Source organism: Ochotona princeps, chromosome 19, assembly GCF_030435755.1.
Source record: "Ochotona princeps isolate mOchPri1 chromosome 19, mOchPri1.hap1, whole genome shotgun sequence".
NCBI lineage: Eukaryota > Metazoa > Chordata > Mammalia > Lagomorpha > Ochotonidae > Ochotona > Ochotona princeps.
In genome coordinates, this window is record NC_080850.1 from 43,319,322 (window position 1) to 43,341,102 (window position 21,781).

Below are 21,781 nucleotides of genomic sequence, written 5' to 3' on the forward strand. Positions count from 1 at the left end.
CTGCTATTCGTATGCCAATGACATCACGACTGTACTATAAAAGAAAGACATACATCTGAAAACACACAGATAGGTCTGAGACATTCTTCCAATGGCAACAAGTGTGGGGAGGACGCACACGGAGCAGTGGGACAGAGCAGAGTCAAAGGGACCTTGCTTCTCTCCACTGCTGTGTGGACATCTCAGGACCAAGAGTTACCCCGGACAGGGCGGGAGGGGGAAGGCCAAGAAAATGGCACCAAGGATACAAAGCAAATGCCAGGCGAGATCCCAGCAGATCTGTCAGGGGCCTGGCAAATCAGCAGTAGAGAGTACGGCGAGACTCCGGCAGTTCCTGGATGCTGCGGGGCTGGGGTGGGGACACAGATGCACCAGCAAGACAGGAAAGTGACCCCTGCCACATATCCGGATCCCCCACAGCCGTGGTGATCATGGGGACCCACAGCACGCGCAGGCAGAGCAGACAAGGAGCGCTAAGATAGCACGCAGCCTGAAAGCTGCCATAAGAATACCACTTGGCTGTACGTAATTGTTGCTGTTGGAGAACTTCAAAGTATTTGCCAAGAGTTTACTTCTTATAACCTAAACATTTCTCTTGGGCTTTTGTTTACATTATCAAGTTACATTAAAGAGCTAAAAAAAAAAAAGAAACACAAGTTACCCTCAAGGCAAAAATCTATTTGAAATGAAAATAAATCATGAATAAACCAAAGATCCTCCTGCTGGCATTCTGCATCATCTCAATGAAGCCACAAATCAGCACTACAAAGCTGGCAGTGTCAGGAGAGCAGCTTGCCCCAAGTCGAGTACAGCTTTAAAAGGCTGAGATGGGGTCTGAGGGCAGAGCCCACAGCCCACGGCCCTCCCCAGTAAGGCAGTCTCCACCACAAACCCGGGACATTTTACAAACCCGCTCTTGCCAAAGTCCGGAAACACCCAGGAAGCACCTGAACTCACCCACTCTGTGATCAGCACCTTCATCTCCAAGAACACGCCTGCCCCGTTCAGACACCGCGGGCTGCAGCTTGGACTGCGGAAGAGCTGATCAAAGCAGAAAAAAAAAAAAAATGCAAGGTGGTATCCTGGATTGGATCCAGGGACAAAAAAGGGAGGGAAAACACAGAAGTGGAAAAGCTGTTGAAATCCAAATGAAGTCTGGAGTTTAGTTAAAAGTGATGAAGCAAACACTATGCTTCCCCATGGCGACCAAAGACCCACAGTGACAGAATGTGTTAACACTGGGGGAACTGGTAAGAGGACACAGCACTGTCTGTTTTAATCTCAAGTTTCTACAAATCTAAAATGATTTCAAAGCCAAGTTTTTTAAAAACAGTAAATTGGAAAATAAATCCTACCACAAATATGAACACTTAAGTCTAACTCAATGAAGGGAAGCTGGCCTCTGCTCCTGAATGTTTTAAGTACTCTGTTTCCATAGTTCAATCTCCGTTTGCCACAATGTAAAGAACAAGTTCAAAGTGCTCTTTTGTCCTCTGCCATAGAGACCCCCTCTCACACCTTTGATGAAATCCCCTGCCACATAGCTGGCAGGAGGCACCCCCCGGGAGCCAGGGCCTGCTACACAGAGGCCCCCTTCACCACCTGGGCTCCTAATGACGACACAGGGCTGTGGGCACTGCGCCCTCATCAGCATCACCCTCCCACGGAGGCGCCTGTGGGATTGGCTGGGAGGCAGGAATGGAAAGCCCACGCTGCCAGCTCCAGGGCAGTCGCCCATGATTCCAACTCCATCTGGTGACCCCTCCTCAGGTTGCTGTGGGACTGGCAGGTGGACCCTTCCTGGCAGCAGGCCTGTGTGTGAAGCCAGTAGAGCAGTAAGCCAGGAAGGGACACTTAGGGCTCAGGGCTTCTGTGAGGGTGGGAGGGCAGTGCCCTGTGGTCAACAAGCACTCTCCCCCAAGACAGCAGGTAGACTGGGTCAGCCACTTCTCTCATCCCCAAGAGGAAGCTGCTCTGAGAACAAAAGGACACATGGTAAGAGGGCCATTCTCACCCAGCTCTCAGCACCAATGAGGCAAACACAGCCAGCAATAAATACACTGAATTCCACACCGGTATGCACACGCTGCGGGATCTGGGGGACATCAGTTTCCTAATTCTGCAACAACATTCACATTTTTTTGAGCCTTTTATCTATCAGGTGTTCATATGGACAGATTTATAAATGAAATTATGCCTTGGGCCTCAGCTGTAGACAACTACCTAAGTTGCATTGTATCTAGGCAAATGTTAGGGTCGGCCGAAAAACAGCTGGTGGGCATCCTGGGCCTGGTGAATGCCAAATTTGTGCTAACTATACCAGTGTGCCAGTACAGCTGCTTACTGCTTTATTTCAAAGATAAGTGCGGAAGGCGGGGAATGCCAGGCCGGGACATGCCACCCCAGCCCCCAGGGTAGAGGGCTGTAGATTGCCGGGAAAAGGGGGTCTGAGCACATGTTGGAGAGGAAGTGGCTAAGACAGGGGAGGTGAGACTTCTGGGGGCTCCATAGACTGGGTCACTGCACTTGCAAGTAGGCGAAGGAGCTGAGACGGGGTGGTTTAGAGAAGGGAAACTGGAGGGCATGTCTGGGTCAGCCCAAGGCACCTGCCCACATGGGAGACCTGGGCTGGGCTAACTAACATCACCGACAGCCTGTTGGCACACTCAAAAGCTGGGGCTGGGAGCATGCCTGGCTGGGCTAGGCCATGGTGTTGTGGCAGTGCTGTGCCACATCAGACTGGGCTGTAACACACACCAGATTGGTGAAAGAACTGGATCGGGGGCAATTCTGTAGGGGTCTTGTGGGCTCCCCTCTGTGGGACTGCAGCATCTGTTGCTTTACACAGAGGGCTGGGGGTGACAGGCAAACTAAGCTGGACCACAGAACTCAACTGACAGGAACCCACCTGACACCCGCAGGAGCCAGGGCTGGGAGAAGGCCAGACTGCAGCAGCTACTTGCACATGCAAAAGCCAGGATTCAGGGCAGACCACGCCAAGCAGGGCCACTATACCAGACAGCAGACATGGGATCCGGGGCTGGCATTAGGCCTGGTAGGGATACTTTAGGAACTTCGCTGCTAGGCCACAGCTCCCTCTGGGGAGCACAAGAGCTGGAGCTAGGTGCAGGCCAGGCCAGGCAAGGCTATAGCACTCATCAACATTTGTGTGTTGGCTGGGTCTGGGGACCGGCTGGGTTGGGCCAGGTCACAACAGCCGCTGATGTGCAGAAAACCAGGATAGGATGTGGGGCTGTGCCTGACTGGGCTATGCTGTAAAACCCATCAGCCAGAGCTGAGACTATGGGTGGGCCTTGCCAGGCTGTCAAAGCAATTGCCAGCACCTGCAAGACCCAGGACGTGGAATGGGCCTGGCAGGGGACCTCCTGAGACTCCCATGCTGGGCTGCAGCTCCCACTGGTGAGTGTGCGAGCCGGGGCAGTGGGCACGTGTATGGGCTGGGTGTGGGGATGGGTCAAACTATGCTAGGCTCTAGCACCTGCTTGTGCTTGCAATGCCATGATGGGTGTGGGACAGGCTAGGCCATGGCACCTGCCAGGTCACAAGAGAGCTGGGTCTGTGGGTGGGCCAGACTAGGCTAGGCTCTGGTACCCATCAGTGACAGCCAAAACACATGCAGGCCAGTGGGGGTAGGCCAAGGTACCTGCCAGTGAGTGCCAGGACTGGGGGCCGGCCATGTCAGTCTAGGCAGCAGTACCAGTGGGCACACACAAGATCCACTGCCAGGAACAGACCTGATAGGGAAACTTGGGGAACTGCCATGCTAGGTTGCAGCTCCGCTGTTGAATCCAAGAGCCAGGGCTGGGGTTAGGCCAGACCATGCGTAAGTGTGGGCTGGATCTGGGGTAGGGTCGGGCTAGGCCAGTCCACAGCACACACTGGCACAAGAAAGAGCCAAGATGGGGAACAGGTTGGACCTGGTTGAACTGCAACACCTGCCCTTTCACATGAGGGCCAATGCTGGAGTGAGCCAGGTTGGGCCAGACTGCAGCATCTGCTGGCAAACTGGGCTGCGCCAGGTTGTAACACCTACTGCCTAACGTGAAGACGGGGCCAACCATACCATTCTGAGTGCAGCACCCTCTGGCACACGTCCCAGGGCTGGGAGCAGGCCAGGCAGAGGAACTTCTGACACTCCTCTGCTGGACCACTGATACCACTGGTGAGCACAAAACCCGGGTCAGGGGGCAGGCCAGGCTGGGCACACCCTCTGGCGTGCACAAGGATCAGAATGGGTGTAAGCCAGCCAGCTTAGGCTGCACCACCAGTTGATAAGTGCCAGGACTGGGTGCGAGTTATATAAGGCTTCACTGCAATACCCCTGGGATGGGAGAAGGCCTGGCAATGGAATTCCCCTGCCAGGTACCTTCTGCTACTGAGCATGAGAACTGGGGCTGAGGGCAGGACAGACTGAACAAAGTGGTGACATCTGTCAGCACGCATGAAGGCCAGCTCTGCGGGTGGGGCAGCTGAGCTAAGCTACAGGATGGAAAGCAGGACAGGTTGGACAATTCTGGCCAAGTTAGCAGCATGTTCCTTGGTCTATGGATGCAGTAAGGCCGACTTTTTCAACCAATACACCTTGGAAACATTTTCTCAACTCTGGAGCAACAAAACCAACAACTTCTCAGAACTAAAAACCACTCAAATAACATCCTTGGAACACTCTTCCCCACACCAGGGTCTCTGAGGTGTCATCAAATGGCCGCCCCCTTCCCCAGGTGCTGATGTAGTTTGACAGCAAGGAGAAGCTACCTCTTCCTCCTCCCCTGTGGACACAGGAGGAAAAAAAAAATCATGAAACATGTGTCCCACGCACCTTCCTCCATGCCTGATCCTCACCACCCTAATCAGAGGCCCACATGAGCACGCCTCTCTCTCAACTATGTAAACAATATTAAAAGAAAACTTAAAGAAATAGCCTTCAGGAGCTAGCACCATGCTAGTAGCAGGTTAAGCCTCTGTCTGTGGTGCCAGCATCCCGTACAGATACTAATTCAAGTCCCGCCTCTCCATTTCCAATCCAGCTCCCTGCTAATGTGCCTGGAAAAGCAGTGAGGAATGGCCCAAGTGTTGGGATTCCTGCACCCATGTGGGAAACCCAGAAGAAGCTCCAGGGACCTGGCTTTAGTCCAGCCACTGTGGCCATTTAGGGAGTGAACCAGCAGACAGAACATCTGTGTGTTTCCTCTCTCTCTGAGTTCTGAATAAAAAGAAATGATGCTTTGCATTTGTTTTTAAACACCTCTAAATTTTAAAAAGAAGACAGAAATGAGCAAAGCGGAACTAAGGAAGAATTGTAAGGGGAAATGGTCATTCACTGTATCATTCAAATGTTATTTTAATACTTACAAACCTTGAAAAAATGAATCCTGCACATATCAAAACAATATAATCACATATATATGAAGCTACCTGCTATTTGTTTGTTGTTGTTGAGATGCGGAATTTGTCACTGATTGGCTTAGAAATGTGTCGTACTTCTTAGTTCACAAGACCGTGTGTTCCTAACGCACTTCTAAAGTCATTTTTAATTATTTAACGAAGAGAACAAGAAAGAAGGGGATTGAGAGAGATGGGGGGGCGCATGATGGCACAGTGCGTGAAGCTGCTAGTCTGAGGGCAGCCTCCCAGCATTCCGTGCAGCAGGGATGTCCCTTTCCAATGCAGCTCCCTGCCGATGGCCTGGGAAAGCTGCAGGGGACGGCCTAAGTACCTTGGCCATCGCCAGCCAGGTGGCAGACCCCGACAGAGTTGCTGGCTCCTGGTTTTAGCCTAGCCCAAACCCAACTGTTGTGGCAATTCAGAGAGCGGATGAGGAGCTGGAAGAGCTCTTTCTCCGCCCCTCTCCTTGTTGCTGTGTCTTGCAACCAGATACACAAACCTTTAAAAAGAAGGAAAAGTCTTTCACAGTTGAGTCTATTTCTTTATGAAGATTGTTTGCTCACAAGTGTTTTTCCCATGTGACATGCATTAGTGTACCCAATGCTTATGTTGGCAAAGGATCCAATTTTCCTGATTTTGTTTATTTTTACTTCAAAGTTCAAATTATGGAGGAAAAAGAGAGGGGGATACAAAGCTTCAATCCACAGGCTCACTCCCCCAGTAGCCACTATGGTCAGACTAGACAGGTCTGAAGCTGGGAGCTAGGCGCTTCCTCTGGGTCTCGCATGTCAGTGCAGTGGCCCACGGACTTGGGTTATCCTCCGCTGCTTTCCCCGGCCAATAGCAGGGAGTTGGATTGCAAGTGGAGCAGCTGAAACAGGAGCCAGTTTTTATAATGGATGCCAAAGCCACAGGCTGAGGCTCAGCCCACATGCCGCCACTTCAGCACTAAGGCAAACTAGGCATTATCACCATGATAATGTGTAATACAGGCTATGAAATGTTAGCGTGTTTTTATGCTTCTCGAAGAAGTTTCTTTCTAAAGTTAAAAAAAAAAAGGGGGGAGGGCCTGCAGTGTTGCGGCACAGCACATAAAGCCACAGCCTGCACTGGCCATCAGCAAACTCACTGCCCAGCCTGCTGTATATTCTTCTGCTGGCTCTGCACCCACAGACTCCAGCCATCATTTGCAAGAATCTCTGAGATACTGAGTGCCCCAATGGGAATGTCTGAATGTTAGTATTTTCACTCAAACTCCTACCTTGAAATCCTAAACTTAAACAGGCAGGGCCTTCTGGGGAGCAGTTAGGCCAAAGATCTCATACATGGGATTAGTGTCTGGATGAAACTCCCAGAGGGCCGTCTGTCCAGACATCAGGGAGGACACACAAGTGGGGACCACCCATGCTCCAGACCCTGAACCTGTCTGCATCATGAACTTGAACTTTCCAGCCCCAGCACTGTCAGTATGTGCTGACGGATTCCTCAGGTCATGGGACAGTCTCAGTGCAGCCCCAACTGCCTACGAAGGTCAGCTTTCTAACAGCTAAGCATGCCACTTCCTTCCTGGTCGGGGCTGAAGTCCACACTCCCAGCATGGCCCTCTGCCTGGGAACTTTGCATAATCCAGGCTGCTTGCTCAAAACCCCAGTCTGCACTCACCCCTGCCTCGCGCCCCGATCTGTTTCAGGTCTCCAGGCCACGGCTCTGCCAACTGCCTGTCCTACAACATGATCCACTAGCTCCTTGCGGCTTACCGCCAGACAGGGACCGCACTGCCCTGTGCTGGGGCACAGCGGGCGGAGATAGACACACTTTCCTGTCCCAAGGGGTTTACGGCTAAGCAGGGAGGCGCATAATTCAGCCATGGTGGGCGAGAGGGATGGGGACCCTCCCCCAGAGGTCATATTTGTGCCCATCTGCTTCCTGGCACAGGGTCCTTTGCTATTTCTTCATAAAGCAAACTGATTTAAAGCGACCCCCCACTTTCCAGTTGCTGTGGCAGGACACTTCTGCCCAGGGCTTCCCCTTTCTCAAACACACAACGCCAGCAAATTCTGATCAGATCTCAGTGTCAGCACTTCCAACATCTACGGCCACCTGGCCTCCAGCGGGCAGGGCACAGCTGGTCTCGGCCTCTTGCCCCGCCTGGGCACAGGCTCCAGTGGTCACAGGGGCAGCACAGCCCTTGCCAAACTCACTCAGAGGGAGACTGGGGGGGCTGCGGACACCCCGAGCCTGTGACCCCTTCATCCTTTCCAGTCTTCATACAGCACAGCCAAGACCCATAGACAGTGTCTGAAGGGCAAGGACTCACCGGTCACAGGGAAATTATTTTAACACAGTGAGCACAGTTTCTGTCAATTTGATTTTAAAAAGATGTATGTATTTGAAGGACAGTTAGAGAAGCACAGAGCTTCCATCCATTGGTTCATTCCCCCCATACAGCCAGAAGAGCCAAGCATCTGGGACCCCATCTGGGTCTCCCATAGAGACGTGGGGGGGTCCAAGCACTTGGTCATCTTCACCTGCTTTTCCAGGCCAATTAGCAGGCAGTTCGTAAGGAACCCAGAGCAGCGGAGACTTTGCACCAAAACGCTGGCCCTCATAAACTTTTCTGAATAACAATCCAACAATACCCATCACAAACTTGAAAAGGACTGGAAGGAACTCTTGCCTTCAATGTTCTAAAAACATCCTAGTCGTGGACACAGAAAGGCCTGTGTACGTGCCAGGTGTCTGGCACAGTAATTAGGTAGCCAATAAAGACAAGCATGTGACCTGTGAGAGGGCCTGGCTCTGGTCCTGCCTACTGTGCTGCTGATACAGCTTCCTGCCTTCCTGTGCCCCAGGACACAGCACACAATGCTCAAGAATGCGGGCACCTGCCAGCCACGCGGGAGGCCTGGGTGGAGCTCCTGGCTCCTGGCTTCATCCCGTCTCAGGCTGCAGGTGTTTGGGGCGTGAACCCCCCGGATGGAAGACTTCTCCCTCTCCTCCTCTGCTTTTCACCTCAGATGAAAAAATAAGTTTTTAAAGTTTGTTTTTAAAAAGCTTGGTGAGAAGCCAACACTGTGGCATGGAATGTTAAGCCGCTGTTTGCAAGAGCTCCTTCCAGTTTCATCCAAGTCTCCCATATGGAGGGAGAAACAGGGACTCAGACACGTGGGCCATCTTTTGGCTGCTCCTCCCAGACCATCAGCAGGGAGCTGGATCAGAAGTGGAACAGCAGGGGCAGGCACAATGGCTCAACTAGCTTATTTTCCATCTGCAAGTGCTGGCATACCATGGAAGCGCTGATTCATAGCCTGGCTGCTCCATTTCCTGTCCAGCTCCCTGCTTGTGGCCCGGGAGGAAAGTCGAGGAGTGCCCAGAGCCTTGGGACCCTGCACCCGTGTGGGAGACCCAGAAGAAGCTCCTGGTTCCTTGCTTCAGATTGACTCAGCTCTGGCCACTGCAGCCATGTGGAGAGTTGACCACTGGATGGAAGACCTTCTCTCTGTATCTATCTCTCCTTCTCCCTGCAGATCTGCTTTTAAAATAAATAAAAATTAAAAAAATAAGTGGAACAGCAATGTTGTGAAAATGCACTCACATCCTTCACGTCAACTTGTCAAGAGCGCAGCAACTGCCACAGCCAAAGCAGCCTTCTAACCACCTGGGAGGAGATCTCCTTCCAAAGCAGAGCCTGGGGACTAGCAGGTGCACCCCAAATAACAACAAGATGAAGAAAAATGGCAGGGTGGGGGAAGCCCATCAAAAGAAGCAAGCTCACACTGGGCAGTGGTCCACTGGTGTAGCCTTGGACCACTAAGGCCGCCGGGCCCTTGGCTCTCGAGATCTGGGCCCCTACGTGGCAGCCTTCTTCACCTCAGAGCCCACGGAGAAAGCCTCCAAGACAGGAGGGCTCCCCCCAGGACCACGACAGGCTCCCGCCACAGGCTCGCCACCTGGCAGACCCAAAGACAGCCCAGATTTTCCGTTAAGCAGACCTGGATACTGTTCCAGGGAGAAAGCCTTGAACGGGTTCACGTTTAAGTGTTTTAAAGCAAGACACTTAACGACTGCCCAAATGTTAATATACTAGATAGGATTATTTATATAAATAACAACCACCACTGAGCACGGGGTCCGCGACAGCTTCCTCCCGTGCAGAGCACTTCAAGTACTTGTCTGGGGACACGTGGACCCAGCTGTGTATTTAATTTTAAAACCCACACACTCCCTGGATATGTCTTTTTTAATCACTGCTCTTCATTCTAAATCTCCCTTTGAGAGGGTGGCTTAGTTCTTGCTCTGAAGACAAAAGGGTTCATACACACTGTCACCAGATACCAATAATATTTACGGGAGGGGAGAGGGGCTTAAACGAAACGAGCAGTGAGCAACTGAGTGAATCAGAGGTGAATGAAATGCAGACAGCTCCCTGCCATCCTGTCCTAACCCTAAAAGATTCAGCTCTGCTAGATTCCAACAGGCGCTAACGAAATGAGCAGCAGAGCTATGCTTACTAACTCTCAGGCCAAAGCGCGTGAAAGCTCTTTAATAAAGGTTAATCACTACCCTAAGCTGCCCAGCCAATATTTGATTTCGCATCAAATGAGGAAGGGCCGTAGTAGCAGCAGTGACTTTATCACAACATTCTGACAGTCTCTGCCCGAGGCCTTGACGAACCAGTAAGATGAAAGAAGTGGTACAGGCGTTGGAAAAAGAGAAAATGAAGGTTAACAAAATGAGCAGGAACTGGCCCACCTGTTCTCTTTAACGACCGGGCATAAACTGCTGCTTATCAAGAGGCACTGCTCCCCCGAGCAGGGCTGCCGGCCACAGGTGTATAAACCCACCTGGCCCTACGCGCGGCGTCCCTCGCCCCGCACTGCCCGGTAAGCACCGGACTGAACAAACTTGGGGCACCCGCCCCCCAAGTCAACACCTGCGTTTCCAGCGGGGATGACACACACACATTGCTTCCAACGATTGTGAAACAAAGTAACACCTCCCCCGCCTCAAGGAATCCCGTGGAACTTGGAAACCGGCAGGAACCTGTCGCCCAGCCCTCCCGAGTCGGGACGCCGGGGTCGGCTGCGCCAGCCACGCGCGGCGCCGGGCAGGGCGAGCGCCCCGTCCCGCAGCGCTGCGGCCCCGAAGCCCCGCGGCCGGCGGGCCCGCACAGGGCAGGGCAGGGGCTCCGGCGACGGCCCGCGCCCCTCGGCCGCCGCGCACCAGCTCCGGTCTCCTTGACAACCGCGCCAGGGCGCAGCCCTTCCCCAGGGGCCGGGGGAGGGGAGAGGGCAGCCGGGGCGACGCGCGCACGGGCGGCGGCTGCGGGGCGGCCCTGGGCGCGGCGGCCGCAGGGGCCTCGCGGGATCCCGCGTGGGCCGCGTCCGCGCCTACCGTGTATCCGCGCTCCAGGTCGCTCTCCTCGTAGCGAAAGGACGGGATGTAGACCTCCATGGCCGCGCCAGCCAGGCGGCCGGCCGAGCGCGGGGGCGGGCTCCCAGCTGCGGCCGCCGCTCCGCCCCCGGCCCGGCCGCCCCGCCTCTCCCGCGGGCCTGAGGCTGCGCGGCCGCCGCGGGGTCTGCGCGCCGAGCGCGCCGCGCCTGGCGCCGGGGCGTGCCGGGGCTGGAGGGAGGCCGGGGGCCGCAGGCGCTGGAGCCGGCCGGGCAGCCCGGCCCGCCGCGGGAGAGGCAAGCGCGGCCGGCGGGAGAGGCGGGGCCTGCAGCCCTGAGCCTGCGGTGCGCGGCGGCCGCGCCCGGCTCCCGAAGCCCCTGCCTGCAGGACCCCACCGCCTTGGGAAAGACGGAGGCTCGGGGTGGGTCGCCTGCATCCGATCCCACCCTGGCGGGCAGCGGCCGCACTGAGACCCCCAGCCCTGGCCGCAGCGTCCAGTCCCCGGATAGCCCTGGGTGTGTGTGGGGGGGGGGCGGGAAGGGGTGCCTGGGGACGCAGCGTCGCCGGGGCGCAAAGATGCTCAGGCTTCGTTTCGCAAACGCAGCGGATGAATAGATCGGGAAAACAGGGGGCCCGCCGCGGAGTATTACTCAGCCCTCAAGATGAACAGCATTGTGTCATCTGTGGCCAGGCTCATGCAACCGCCGGTGCCTTAGAGAGAAGCAAGTCGGGCCTGCCAAGACCCACACCGCGTGCGGAGCGTGAGGGCTAGCCTATACCTACTGTCCCTTGTTAAAACATTTTACATAAAGCACTGCCTCTAATTGTAAACGGTTTTGTTATTTAAGAAAAAAACCTAGAGAAACACAAGACAAAAAACCAAAACACGTGGGAGACAGAACCCTGCCGCCCAGCCCAAGGCCCTAAAGCCCCAAATACCTGAAAGACCAATTGCCCAGCTGAGGAACTTGATGTCAAGTTACCACCCCCCCCCCAAAAAAAGTACTGCATTTCTTCCTCAGGTTACAGCCGCAAACAGAACAGAAACTAAGAGGTGACCTCTTGCAGCCAGAAGTGGCCAGGCCGCAGGCGAGGCGTGTCCTTGTAACTCTGTTTCTTCTGGAAGATGGGGCGTCTCCACCTGGGAACTGAAGAGCCTCCTGTGGGGAAGCCACCTGAGGGCAGGAGGAGGAAGCCCCCTTTGTGCAGCCCTGCCTGCGCCCTGCCAGGCCTCTCCAGGCACCTCATCTAAAGACAATCTGAAGCTTGCAACTCCAAGCCGTGTCCTGCTCCCCAAAATGAAAAACAACTGACTAAAAAAACCCGAGAAAGTCAAAAGTCCTTTGTGCCGGAGCTGAGCCTTCCTGTTTTCAGCCCTGCGGTGGAGGGCTGTGTGTGATCCTGGCCCAGGCTGCAGTTCACCTACTTTAACTCTCTGGGGACGTAGCCGCTGCCCTGCGGGACTGGCCTACCTGTCTGACTCACCAGGACTTAGCATAAGTACCTGCAAAAATCCTGTTGTCCCCTGCTTGGCAGACAATCTGGCAAGCTCTTTTTTTTCCCCTCTCTCGCTCTCTCTCTCTTTAAATTTTATTTTTATTTGAGAAGGAGAAAGGAGGACAGATAGAGAGGTATTCCATCTGCTGGTTCATCCCCAAATGGCCACAATGGCTGAAGCTGAGCCAATCTGAAGCCAGGAGCCACAAGCCTCTTCTGGGGCTCCCATGTGGGTACGGGGTCGCAAGGCTTTGGAGCATCTCCACTGTTCTCTCCAGCCCAGGGAGCTGCATGGGAAGTGGAGCAGCTGGGACTAGAACCAGCACTTGTGTGGGATGCCAGCACTGCAGGTAGAAGGTTAGCCTGTTGAGAAATCACTTCTCCTGGCATCATGAGATCACCTCCAAGTTTCTGTTCTGTAGATCTGCCTTTACAATAAAAAAATCAATCTTCACCAAAATAAATAAGGAATGTAACCTCCATTTGATATAAAACTAAAACAGATTTTTTTTTTAAAGATCTTACTGAATAAAACCTTCCCAGGCAGCCAGTGTGCGGGCATTGCACATAAAGCCACAGCCTGCAGCCTCAGCATCTTATTGGCCTCGATTCCAGTACAGGTTGCTTCACTTCCAATCCAGCTCCCTGCCTCTGTGCCTGGGAATGCAAGTGCTTGGGCCCCTGCACTCACGGGAGCCCAAAGCAGCTCTTGGCTCCTAGCTTCAGTCTAGCACAGCTCTGGCAGTTTTAGCCATTTGGGGAGTGACCTCGCACGTGCAAGATCTCCACCTCTCTCTCCCTCTTTGTAACTCTGTTTTTCAAATAAATAAATCTTAAAAATAAAACCAAACAAAAAACTCCATTAAAAACAAAGTAACAAATAAGGAAAATACTTTTATGGTCCTAAAGGAGCCAAAGACCTCTTGGTAACTAACATATAAAAGTATTATATTTTAGACTACACAAGAAGTTTAAGTTAATGAGCATAAAGTTTGAAAACCATTCAATAATGAGAAAACATTTGCAACAGGAATAACAAGACATATACATTTTATATTTTTAAAATAAATATTATTGTTTTCTAATATCCCAACAGGAAAATAGACACAATCTGAACATGTAACTGCCTGAAAAATGCAGATAGGAGAAAAAAGTTGGTTTAAGTTATCTATACAGAAGTATCTCAGTACGTAAGAAATGATCCCAAACGCAACTGCTTGAAACACTGAAGACCATCCAGAGAAGCATCTGTGGGTCCCAAGTCCAAGTCTGCTTAGCTGCAGCTAGGCCAGCTCTCCCCTGAGGACAAGGTCCCCTTTCAAGGTGCGTTACTCACAAGGCAAGGGAATGTGGTTACTGGCAGGAGGCTGAACGTGGGGCCCCCTAGATCTCCCCACAAGACTCCTCAGATGTCCTGAGGACAGGGAACCTAGCTTCCCCCCAGAGGGAGAGACCCAACAATGGCTCAGAGCCTGGAGCACCGTGACCCTTATCTGCTGGCCTCAGGAGATTTGGTCCACTTCTGGAATTTCAGGGCTACGAAGCTTAGATCAGGTCAGCAAGCTGCAGGGACCCTCATGACCACAATGGCCTGAGCAGCAGATGTCGAGCAGCAAGGAGGTACAAATGACAACAAGGAGGTTGTCAGATTGGCCAAAAGCTTCCCCCCAATGCTGGTAAGGATGTGGGGAAATGGGTACCAGTGATAGGAAATAGTAGCAATTGTTTTAAGTGCAACAGCTTCATATACACAGGGAAGGAAAGGTATGGACAACAATATTGCATAATTTTTATCGTGAGAAAAATCTGGAAGCAACTTCTCAGTGGTAGTTGGGTAAATTATGTTGGGACACCTGTACAATGCTGCAGGTAAAAATACCTATGGGGAGATTTCTGGGTGAGGACTGTGAACTGGACACATATAACAACTGGACCCTCCATCCAGCCCCAAGGGGACTGCAAGAAATGCTTGTTTCTTAACCCACAATAATAGGAAAGCATTTCTGTGAGCTGGAAAGCACACGGCTGAGAAGGAACAAGAAATCCTCCTTTCCCACCTGCAGCGGGAAAACTGCAAAGTGGCCCAGTGTGCACAATGGAAATGTCAAAAAGTTTCACAGCCCTGACCCACGGGTACTTCCTGAAGGAAGAACGGTTGGCTGAAATAAGGACTGGCTCAAAATTAAGAATCAACAGGATCTCTCATTCCAGTCTCTATTTCTGGAGAAATCTAAAAGATATTCCCTCTGCCTTAGTTAAAAGAGAGTGTTTGCATCAGAAGTTGACTGGCCTGGCTGAAGTCATGAATAATTTTACATAGAAGACATTAGGGTCGGAATGTACAATGAATACAGAAATCCTGTAAAAGCTGTATCACATCCACTGGCTTTACCTGCTAGTGGGAAACAGGAAAATATTCTCTAGAGAAGAGACTATTTTTTCTAGGGAAAACTCTGAGATAGCAACATTCCAAGTTCTCTGCATGTGGCCTGCTCGGTCTCCGTTGAGCACTTGGGGCATCCAACCTGCTTTCAATTTCCACCGTGAATCTTGAGACAGCCAAAAGTTAGCAAATATCTTAGGAAAGCATCTAACATGGAAGAGAGTCCAACAAATTATTTTTTCTTTCAAAAATAATTTGGAAAAAAACAAACAGGTTCTGGGGGGAAAAAAGCAAGTTAAGTTCGTGTTAATACTTTCTCATAGACACAAGAAGACACTGTATCTATGAAACAAAAACAGGAAGTTATCAAGAAAAGGAACAACCGGGAATAGATGTTCAGGTTGGTGGGTAAGACGCCCGACATCCCCATCAGGTGACCTGGGTTCAACTCTTGGCCCGGGGTTCCTGACTTGATTCGCTCTAACGCAGACCCTGGGGCTGCTGAAGGAGTAAGGGAGCTGACCAGGCATGCGGGAGACCCGGAGAGCATCCCACATCCTGGCTTCAGGCCTGACGCAGCCTGGGCCACTGCAGGCACCTGGGGGGTGAACCAGCAGGTGAGATCTGAAATCAACAAAATATTTAAAAATAAATGTAAAAAATAGGAGTAATAAAAAAAAACCACAACAACAAAACCAGAAAAATAACTCCAAGAAAGTAGATCAAAATAATCTAGATGAAGAACAGGCACCAACTATCTGTTCCGAACCTTCAGCATCCGAATAATTTCAATTCCAGAGAGACAGAGGAGGGCTGGTGTGTGGCACCATGGGTTTAGATGCCACCTGTAATGCTGGATGCTCCACTTCTGATGCTGCGCTCTGCTTACGTGCCTGGGAAAGCAGGAATGCAGCTTGGATCCTTGAGCACGGCACCCATGGTGCTTGCAGACTTCCTTGAACTCGTTGTGATAGAATGCCGGCGTGTGGTTTGGAAAATGTTGACAGCCAAGTGTGCTCTGATCTGCCTGAGTCTGTGGGTGGATGAGCGGCTCTGCTGTTTAACCGGGACTTCCCGTTGCTGTGGAACATCTCAAAACAGGGCCTAGCAGGACAATGTCAGCTCCAGGGGTGATCTTCGAGTTCTGAGTTGCACATTCCAGAGTCCTGCTGGGCAGGCCTGACCCTTGCCTTAATTTAGTGAGTTAATCTTCAGGAAGAAGTGCGCTGGCAGTCAGCACAGTGAACACACAGCAACCGCACGGTAAGGGGGAGGGACAGGGGCCCGACGAGTCCTCAGCAAGCGACGTGGGCAGGGAGCTTCCCCAGACCCACCTCCTAGATATCATAATTAGATCCCATCTCTACCCTTAATCCATCAGCACGCACTGTGAGCCATTAGTACAAGACTTTGGGGGCCACACCTCTACTACATGGGACTTGAGGGAGGCACCCAAACCATAATCCAAACCAAAATCCTACCCATTCTCAGGAGCACAGTGTGTACATTCCCCAAACAAAGGACTGAATCAACACAAGTAAACATGGGGTACAGAAAACAGGAGACACAGCCCAGGGAAGAACAAGGGGGATCCTCGGGCTTCTCTGTGGTGGTGCAGGCAGGAGAGGCAATGGCCCCAGTGCATGAGGCTTTCAAGCCACACGACTGGAGATGACATTTCACTCACACCACACACCAGGACAGAAAAAGGCACCAGCCCCAGGACATGCGGTGGCACCCCAGTGGACTAGGACATGCAGTTCCGGAGTTGAGGGCTGGAAGTCACAGGATAACAAGACCCAGGCAGCAGCAGCCCAGAGCACAGGGGACCCAGAGGTGGCTCCAAGGAAGACACCTAGAGTGGCCATGTAATCCATGAGTGTCCTTGTAGGAAAACGTGCTGGGACACACAAACAAGCAGCAGTGTAATGGGGCACCCACTTCATGAAAGGGAAAAAAAATGAAGTCTTATTCTACCTGGGGGAAAAGAGGAAGTTCATGGAGAAGGCGGCAGGGGAGAAATGTCCTTACGGAGAGGATCAGAGGGATACCGATGGGTCCTGGAGGGAGCATCCTGGAGAGGAAAGGACACTGGAGAGAAGCTGAGGGAATCTAACAAAGCACAGAGCACCGTTCATGGTGCTGCGACACAGAATGTTAAAGCGCAGCCTGCGGCACCAGCACCCCACCTGAGGAGGGGCTCAGGCCTGACCACACTGTTAAGGCCACGTGGGGAGTGAATCAGTACACATAACATACCTGCTCATCTCTCCCTCTCTGCCCCTTGCCTTTCAGTTAAGCATATAAATCTTTAACACAGGGCCCGGCGGCGTGGCCTAGCGGTTAAAGTCCTCGCCTTGAACGCACCAGGATCCCATATGGGCACCGGTTCTAATCCCGGCAGCTCCACTTCCCATCCAGCTCCCTGCTTGTGGCCTGGGAAAGCAGTCGAGGACGGCCCAATGCATTGGGACCCTGCACCCGCCTGGGAGACCTGGAGGAAGTTCCTGGTTCCCGGCTTCAGATCGGCGCGCACCGGCCATTGCGGCTCACTTGGGGAGTGAATCATCGGACAGAAGATCTTCCTCTCTGTCTCTCCTCCTCTCTGTATATCTGACTTTGTAACAAAATAAATAAGTCTTTTAAAAAAACAAATCTTTAACATAAATAAAGCACTAAAAACCATGGCTCCACATTGATTCATTCATTGCAAATGTTCTATGCTCAGATGAGATGCTAATAAGTGCGGTCGGACCGACGAAACAAGGGAATTACCTGTTCCTTCACCAGTTTCCTTGTGATTGAAAACTGCTCCATAGGGCCGGCGAGATAGCATGGCAGTTAAAGTCCTCGCCTTGAATGCACCAGGATCCCATATGGGCACCGGTTCTAATCCCGGCAGCTCCACTTCTCATCCAGCTCCTTGCTTGTGGCCTGGGAAAGCAGTCGAAGACAGCCCAATGAATTGGGATCCTGCACCCGCGTGGGAGACCTGAAAGAGCTCCTGGTTCCTGGCTTCACATTGGCACAGCACCGGCCGTTGCGGTCACTTGGGGAGTGAATCATCGGATGGAAGATTTTCCTCTCTGTCTCTCCTCCTCTCTGTATATCTGACTTTGCAATAAATAATAATTTTTTAAAAAGACAGTGACATTGACACCTTCTGCAGCCGCCTTCATGGTGGACTGTCTTAAGACTGGACCAAACGATGAGAACTTAAAAAAAAAAACTGCTCCATAAAAAGAAAATTTAGTTCTTTAAAAGAAAACCATGACTAAGTATACTGCATTTCACAGCTGTAAACAATATTGGTATAGGCATAGGAATGCAAATACTGAATACCGATTTAAACAAAAATTTTAAGATAATTACAGCGGAAGTTTAGACAGATGGCACAATAAAAAAACCTGCTCATTCACTCTGAAATACAAACAAGAAAGGGAAGGAGGAAGAAGAGAGAGAGATTGAGAGGCAGGGACAGACAGAAACAGGTAAGTGAATAAACAGCTCAGAGTGCAGTCTGCCCTGGGCGCTGCTGGGCACAGAAGCACTACACTGGGCTTAGGCTTGACGACCCTGGGTGATCTGCAGACCACGTGCCTACATGCTGGATGAGAGGCCTCATCAGGAGATGCAGATTTGCAGGTTCTGACAGGCAGACACCTCCATGACACAGCAAATCCAAAGCCAATCCCAGGAAGGCACAGAAAGAACTCCAAGGGCATTACCAGAAGGCCTGAGCAGGTGCATGCCACACAGGAGCTATTTTTTTTCTTTTTCTTAAGATTTATTCATTTTTATTGGAAAGTCAGATATACTGAGAGGAGAGAGAGGAAGGTCTTCCGTCCAATGGTTCACTCCCCAAGGGGCTGCTATGGTAGAGCTGTGCCGATCCAAAGTCAGGAGACAGGCGCCTCTTCGGGGTCTCCCATGTGGGTGCGGGGTCCCAAGGCACTGGGCTGTGCTCAACTGCTTTCCCAGGCCATAAGAAGAGAGCTGAATGGGAAGCAGGGTTGCTAGGATTAGAACCGGTGACCATATGGGATCCTGGTGCATGCAAGGAGAGGACCTTAGCTGCTAGGCTACTGCACTGGGAGGTATATATATATAGATAGATCTATATCTAATCTAATCTTGATCATGGTATCTCCCCTGCCAGGTAAGTATATATCTAATCTAATCTAATCTAATCTATCTATATTTTAAGTGCCAACATGCCAAAAAGCAGTGTCATAATTTCAGAAGGTTGGTTCCCTTCCTTGGCCATTTTCATGTTCTGTCCCTTCACCTTACCACTTAAATCCTCCAGTTGACACCTGTCACCTCTCTCTCCATTTCTCTCCAAGTAACCTTAATCTTCTGCCTCTGTAACTCAAAAGCCCCTCTTTCCCATATGCCCCCCACCACCTGCCGCCACCTCCCTGGGGTCTTGCCATGGATGAAGGAAGTTGAGGGTCCTCTTTCTCTGGTCTGCTTCCTTGTAAATCTGTAATTCTAAACTCACGTGAGCACCAGTCCCCGGTAGTAGTCTTAGTCGTCCCTACTAGCTACCAGTCCTGTTCTTTGGTCTCCCCTAATCACTCTTGTTCAGAGAAATGGCCCCACTTCTCTCAGGCCCTTCCATCTCAGTCTCGTAGCCTCGTGCTTCTTGGCCTCCAGATGAATGCATTGAGAATCAAACCTGCACACTAGGGGTCTTTCTCTCTCCTCTCCATCTGCTGCGGTCCAAGGCCTCACATCCTGAGGCTGTGCTCAGGGCCCTCTCACTCTGCACTGCCAACGAGCTCCCTTAGTCTGATTCACGCTCCCTCTGTCTCCATCCCCTGCCACGTACTGACAGCCCTCGCTTAACGACAGCAGGGCATCCCCGAGCCTGGGCATTGCTGCCTGGATGGACACTGATCCAACAGCCAAGACCTCTCCCCCACTTGTGACCGTCGCTCTACAGGCTCCCATGGTACATCTCTGGTGGCAGAATGTTCTGGGAGAGACTTTTTGGGGTAGGTAAGCAGGGAGACTTCAAAGAAGCCATGTAGGATAGATCAAATAGCTGAAATATAAGAGCTTTGCTCTGAGACACTGAAGTATCCAGTAACATTAATCATAGCAAACATTAAGTACCTGCTACTGTTACCAGACTCCTATCGGGGCACTTTCCCTGTTGTAACAAAGGAAACAGCTGTAAAGCAAAGTAACTTACTCAGTCAAGCTGTAGGTTCTTCAGCCAGGATCCAAACCAGTGCGCTGGATGCCCACATTGCTAATCAGCATCAGAAAAATAGCAAAGCTAAGAACTTTCTTCAGGAAACACCCACTGCTGAAGGCCACAAGGTCAGACAAGGATCCAGCAAGACGGACATCCGACAGCACCATCTAGAAGGAGCAAGGAGCAAGGGTCCTCCTTTCTAGAAGGAGCAAGGAGCAAGGGTCCTCCTTTCTAGCTACAGGACTTGAAAGCATGTTCGTGAAAACGTGGACATTACATGTTAACACTGTTAACGATGCCTCAGGGCTGTTCCTAAGAGCACGTGACCAAGGACAGGTCATGCGAGAGCGGCTTCGTTTGAGTAAGAGGTGAGCGAAGGTAGAGGGTGAGACTCCAGATAGGCAAAGCAGTGTGAGAGCAGACTCCAGGGCACCTGCTGTTCCCCAGGGAGCAGACGGGGCAGGGAAGGGGACCTGCAGCTGGGTTTATTCCAAGCTCTTACCAGAGCAGAGAAGACACATGTGCAGGAAGGGGTGATGTATTTATAGATAATACCACACTCAGATGTACAGGCGGGTGACTTCCTCTCATTAAGACAGAGCAGCTGCCCCTGCTGAGGGTGGGGTTGTCCTTTTATAGGGTAGGGAATGGGGCCCTAATCCGGGGATCCCAACAGTGGGGACCTCCACAAGGGGCTGAAGCCCCGTCAATCCGAGGCACAGGCACCTGATGGGGAATGGACACGCAGCGCCGACAGCCACGCTGCACTGGCAGTGGGTGGGGGTCTGTGCGGTGTGGCTGCTATTACCCTGCGTTCCTGCTTGCTTAGTAGCCACCTGGTCACACCGAGAGAGGCTGCTTAAGATTTCTGAGCTGTGTCCCATGGTGTGAGTGCTTTAGGAAGATCAATTTAGCAGCGGAGCAGGACTGCCAAGACAGCAAGTAAAGACTAAAAAAAGAAGAAAAAAAAGAAAAGAAAAAATTTACTGGCGATCTAAGATGGTTCTGGTATATGGTCACATGTTCTTGACCTTGGGACACAGTGGCAATGAGAATGGCAGATAGAGAATCAACTCAAGTTGGCATTGGCAAAATGACCCCTGTACTGTAACTCCAAAGACAGAAACACTTGGGGTTACAGGAGACTGGAAAACATTTTCAGCTGAAATTGAGACTAAGTGTATACACTTCCAGTGAGACATGTGATATTAAGCCCAGGAAACCCAAGACAAGTTGAAATCAAGATAACTCGAGACTTGACTAAGTAGCAGCAAGGCAATTTATTGTTTAAATGGCTTTAAGTTTTGTCTGGCTTTATATATACAATCACATTTATAAATGCAAAATAATACTTTTAAAGGTCTCCCTTAAAATGGCTGTCTCATTAACTGGCCTCAGTAGAAAAATAATGATTTGTGTATTAACAAATGGGTAGCCTCACCGAAATCATCTGAATGTCCATTTCACCCACTTAGGAAAAATACCTAAAAATACTGAGTTTTTAGAGAATTTTAAAAAAGTATGTGACAAGGAACTGGTACAATGGCTCAACTGGCTAATCCTCCACCTGCAAATGCCAGCATCCCATACGGGTGCCAGTTCATCCTGCAGCTGCTCTATTTCCAATCCAGCTCTCTGCTTATGGCCCAGGGCCGTGCTGCCCTGCACCTGCCTGAGAACCCCGAAAGAGGCTCCAGTCTCCTGGTTCCTGGCTTCAGATTGGCTCAGGTTTAGCTGTTGCAGCCACTTGAGTGACCTAGCAGATGGAAGCTTTTTCTCTCTTGTCTCATCTCTCTGTAAATCTTTTTCCAAATAAAAACAAATAAATCTTAAAGAAAAAGTAGGCGACAAGAAAAATGAGTATATCTAATTTCTTAACGTACATTAGATGAAAAGCT

The 21,781-nt window shown here is 51.3% G+C and overlaps 1 protein-coding gene across 1 annotated transcript in view; it reads right to left on the bottom strand.

The window, feature by feature from the left end:
• Nucleotides 1–11,103, bottom strand: part of SNX24 (sorting nexin 24) — a 90,154-nt gene extending 79,051 nt beyond the window's left edge. Inside the window, exon 1 of the mRNA XM_058677502.1 lies at nt 10,801–11,103. Coding sequence (XP_058533485.1) covers nt 10,801–10,860 — 60 coding nt within the window. The 5' untranslated portion in view covers nt 10,861–11,103. The remainder of the gene's footprint in view (nt 1–10,800) is intronic.
• Nucleotides 11,104–21,781: the final 10,678 nt, after the last annotated feature.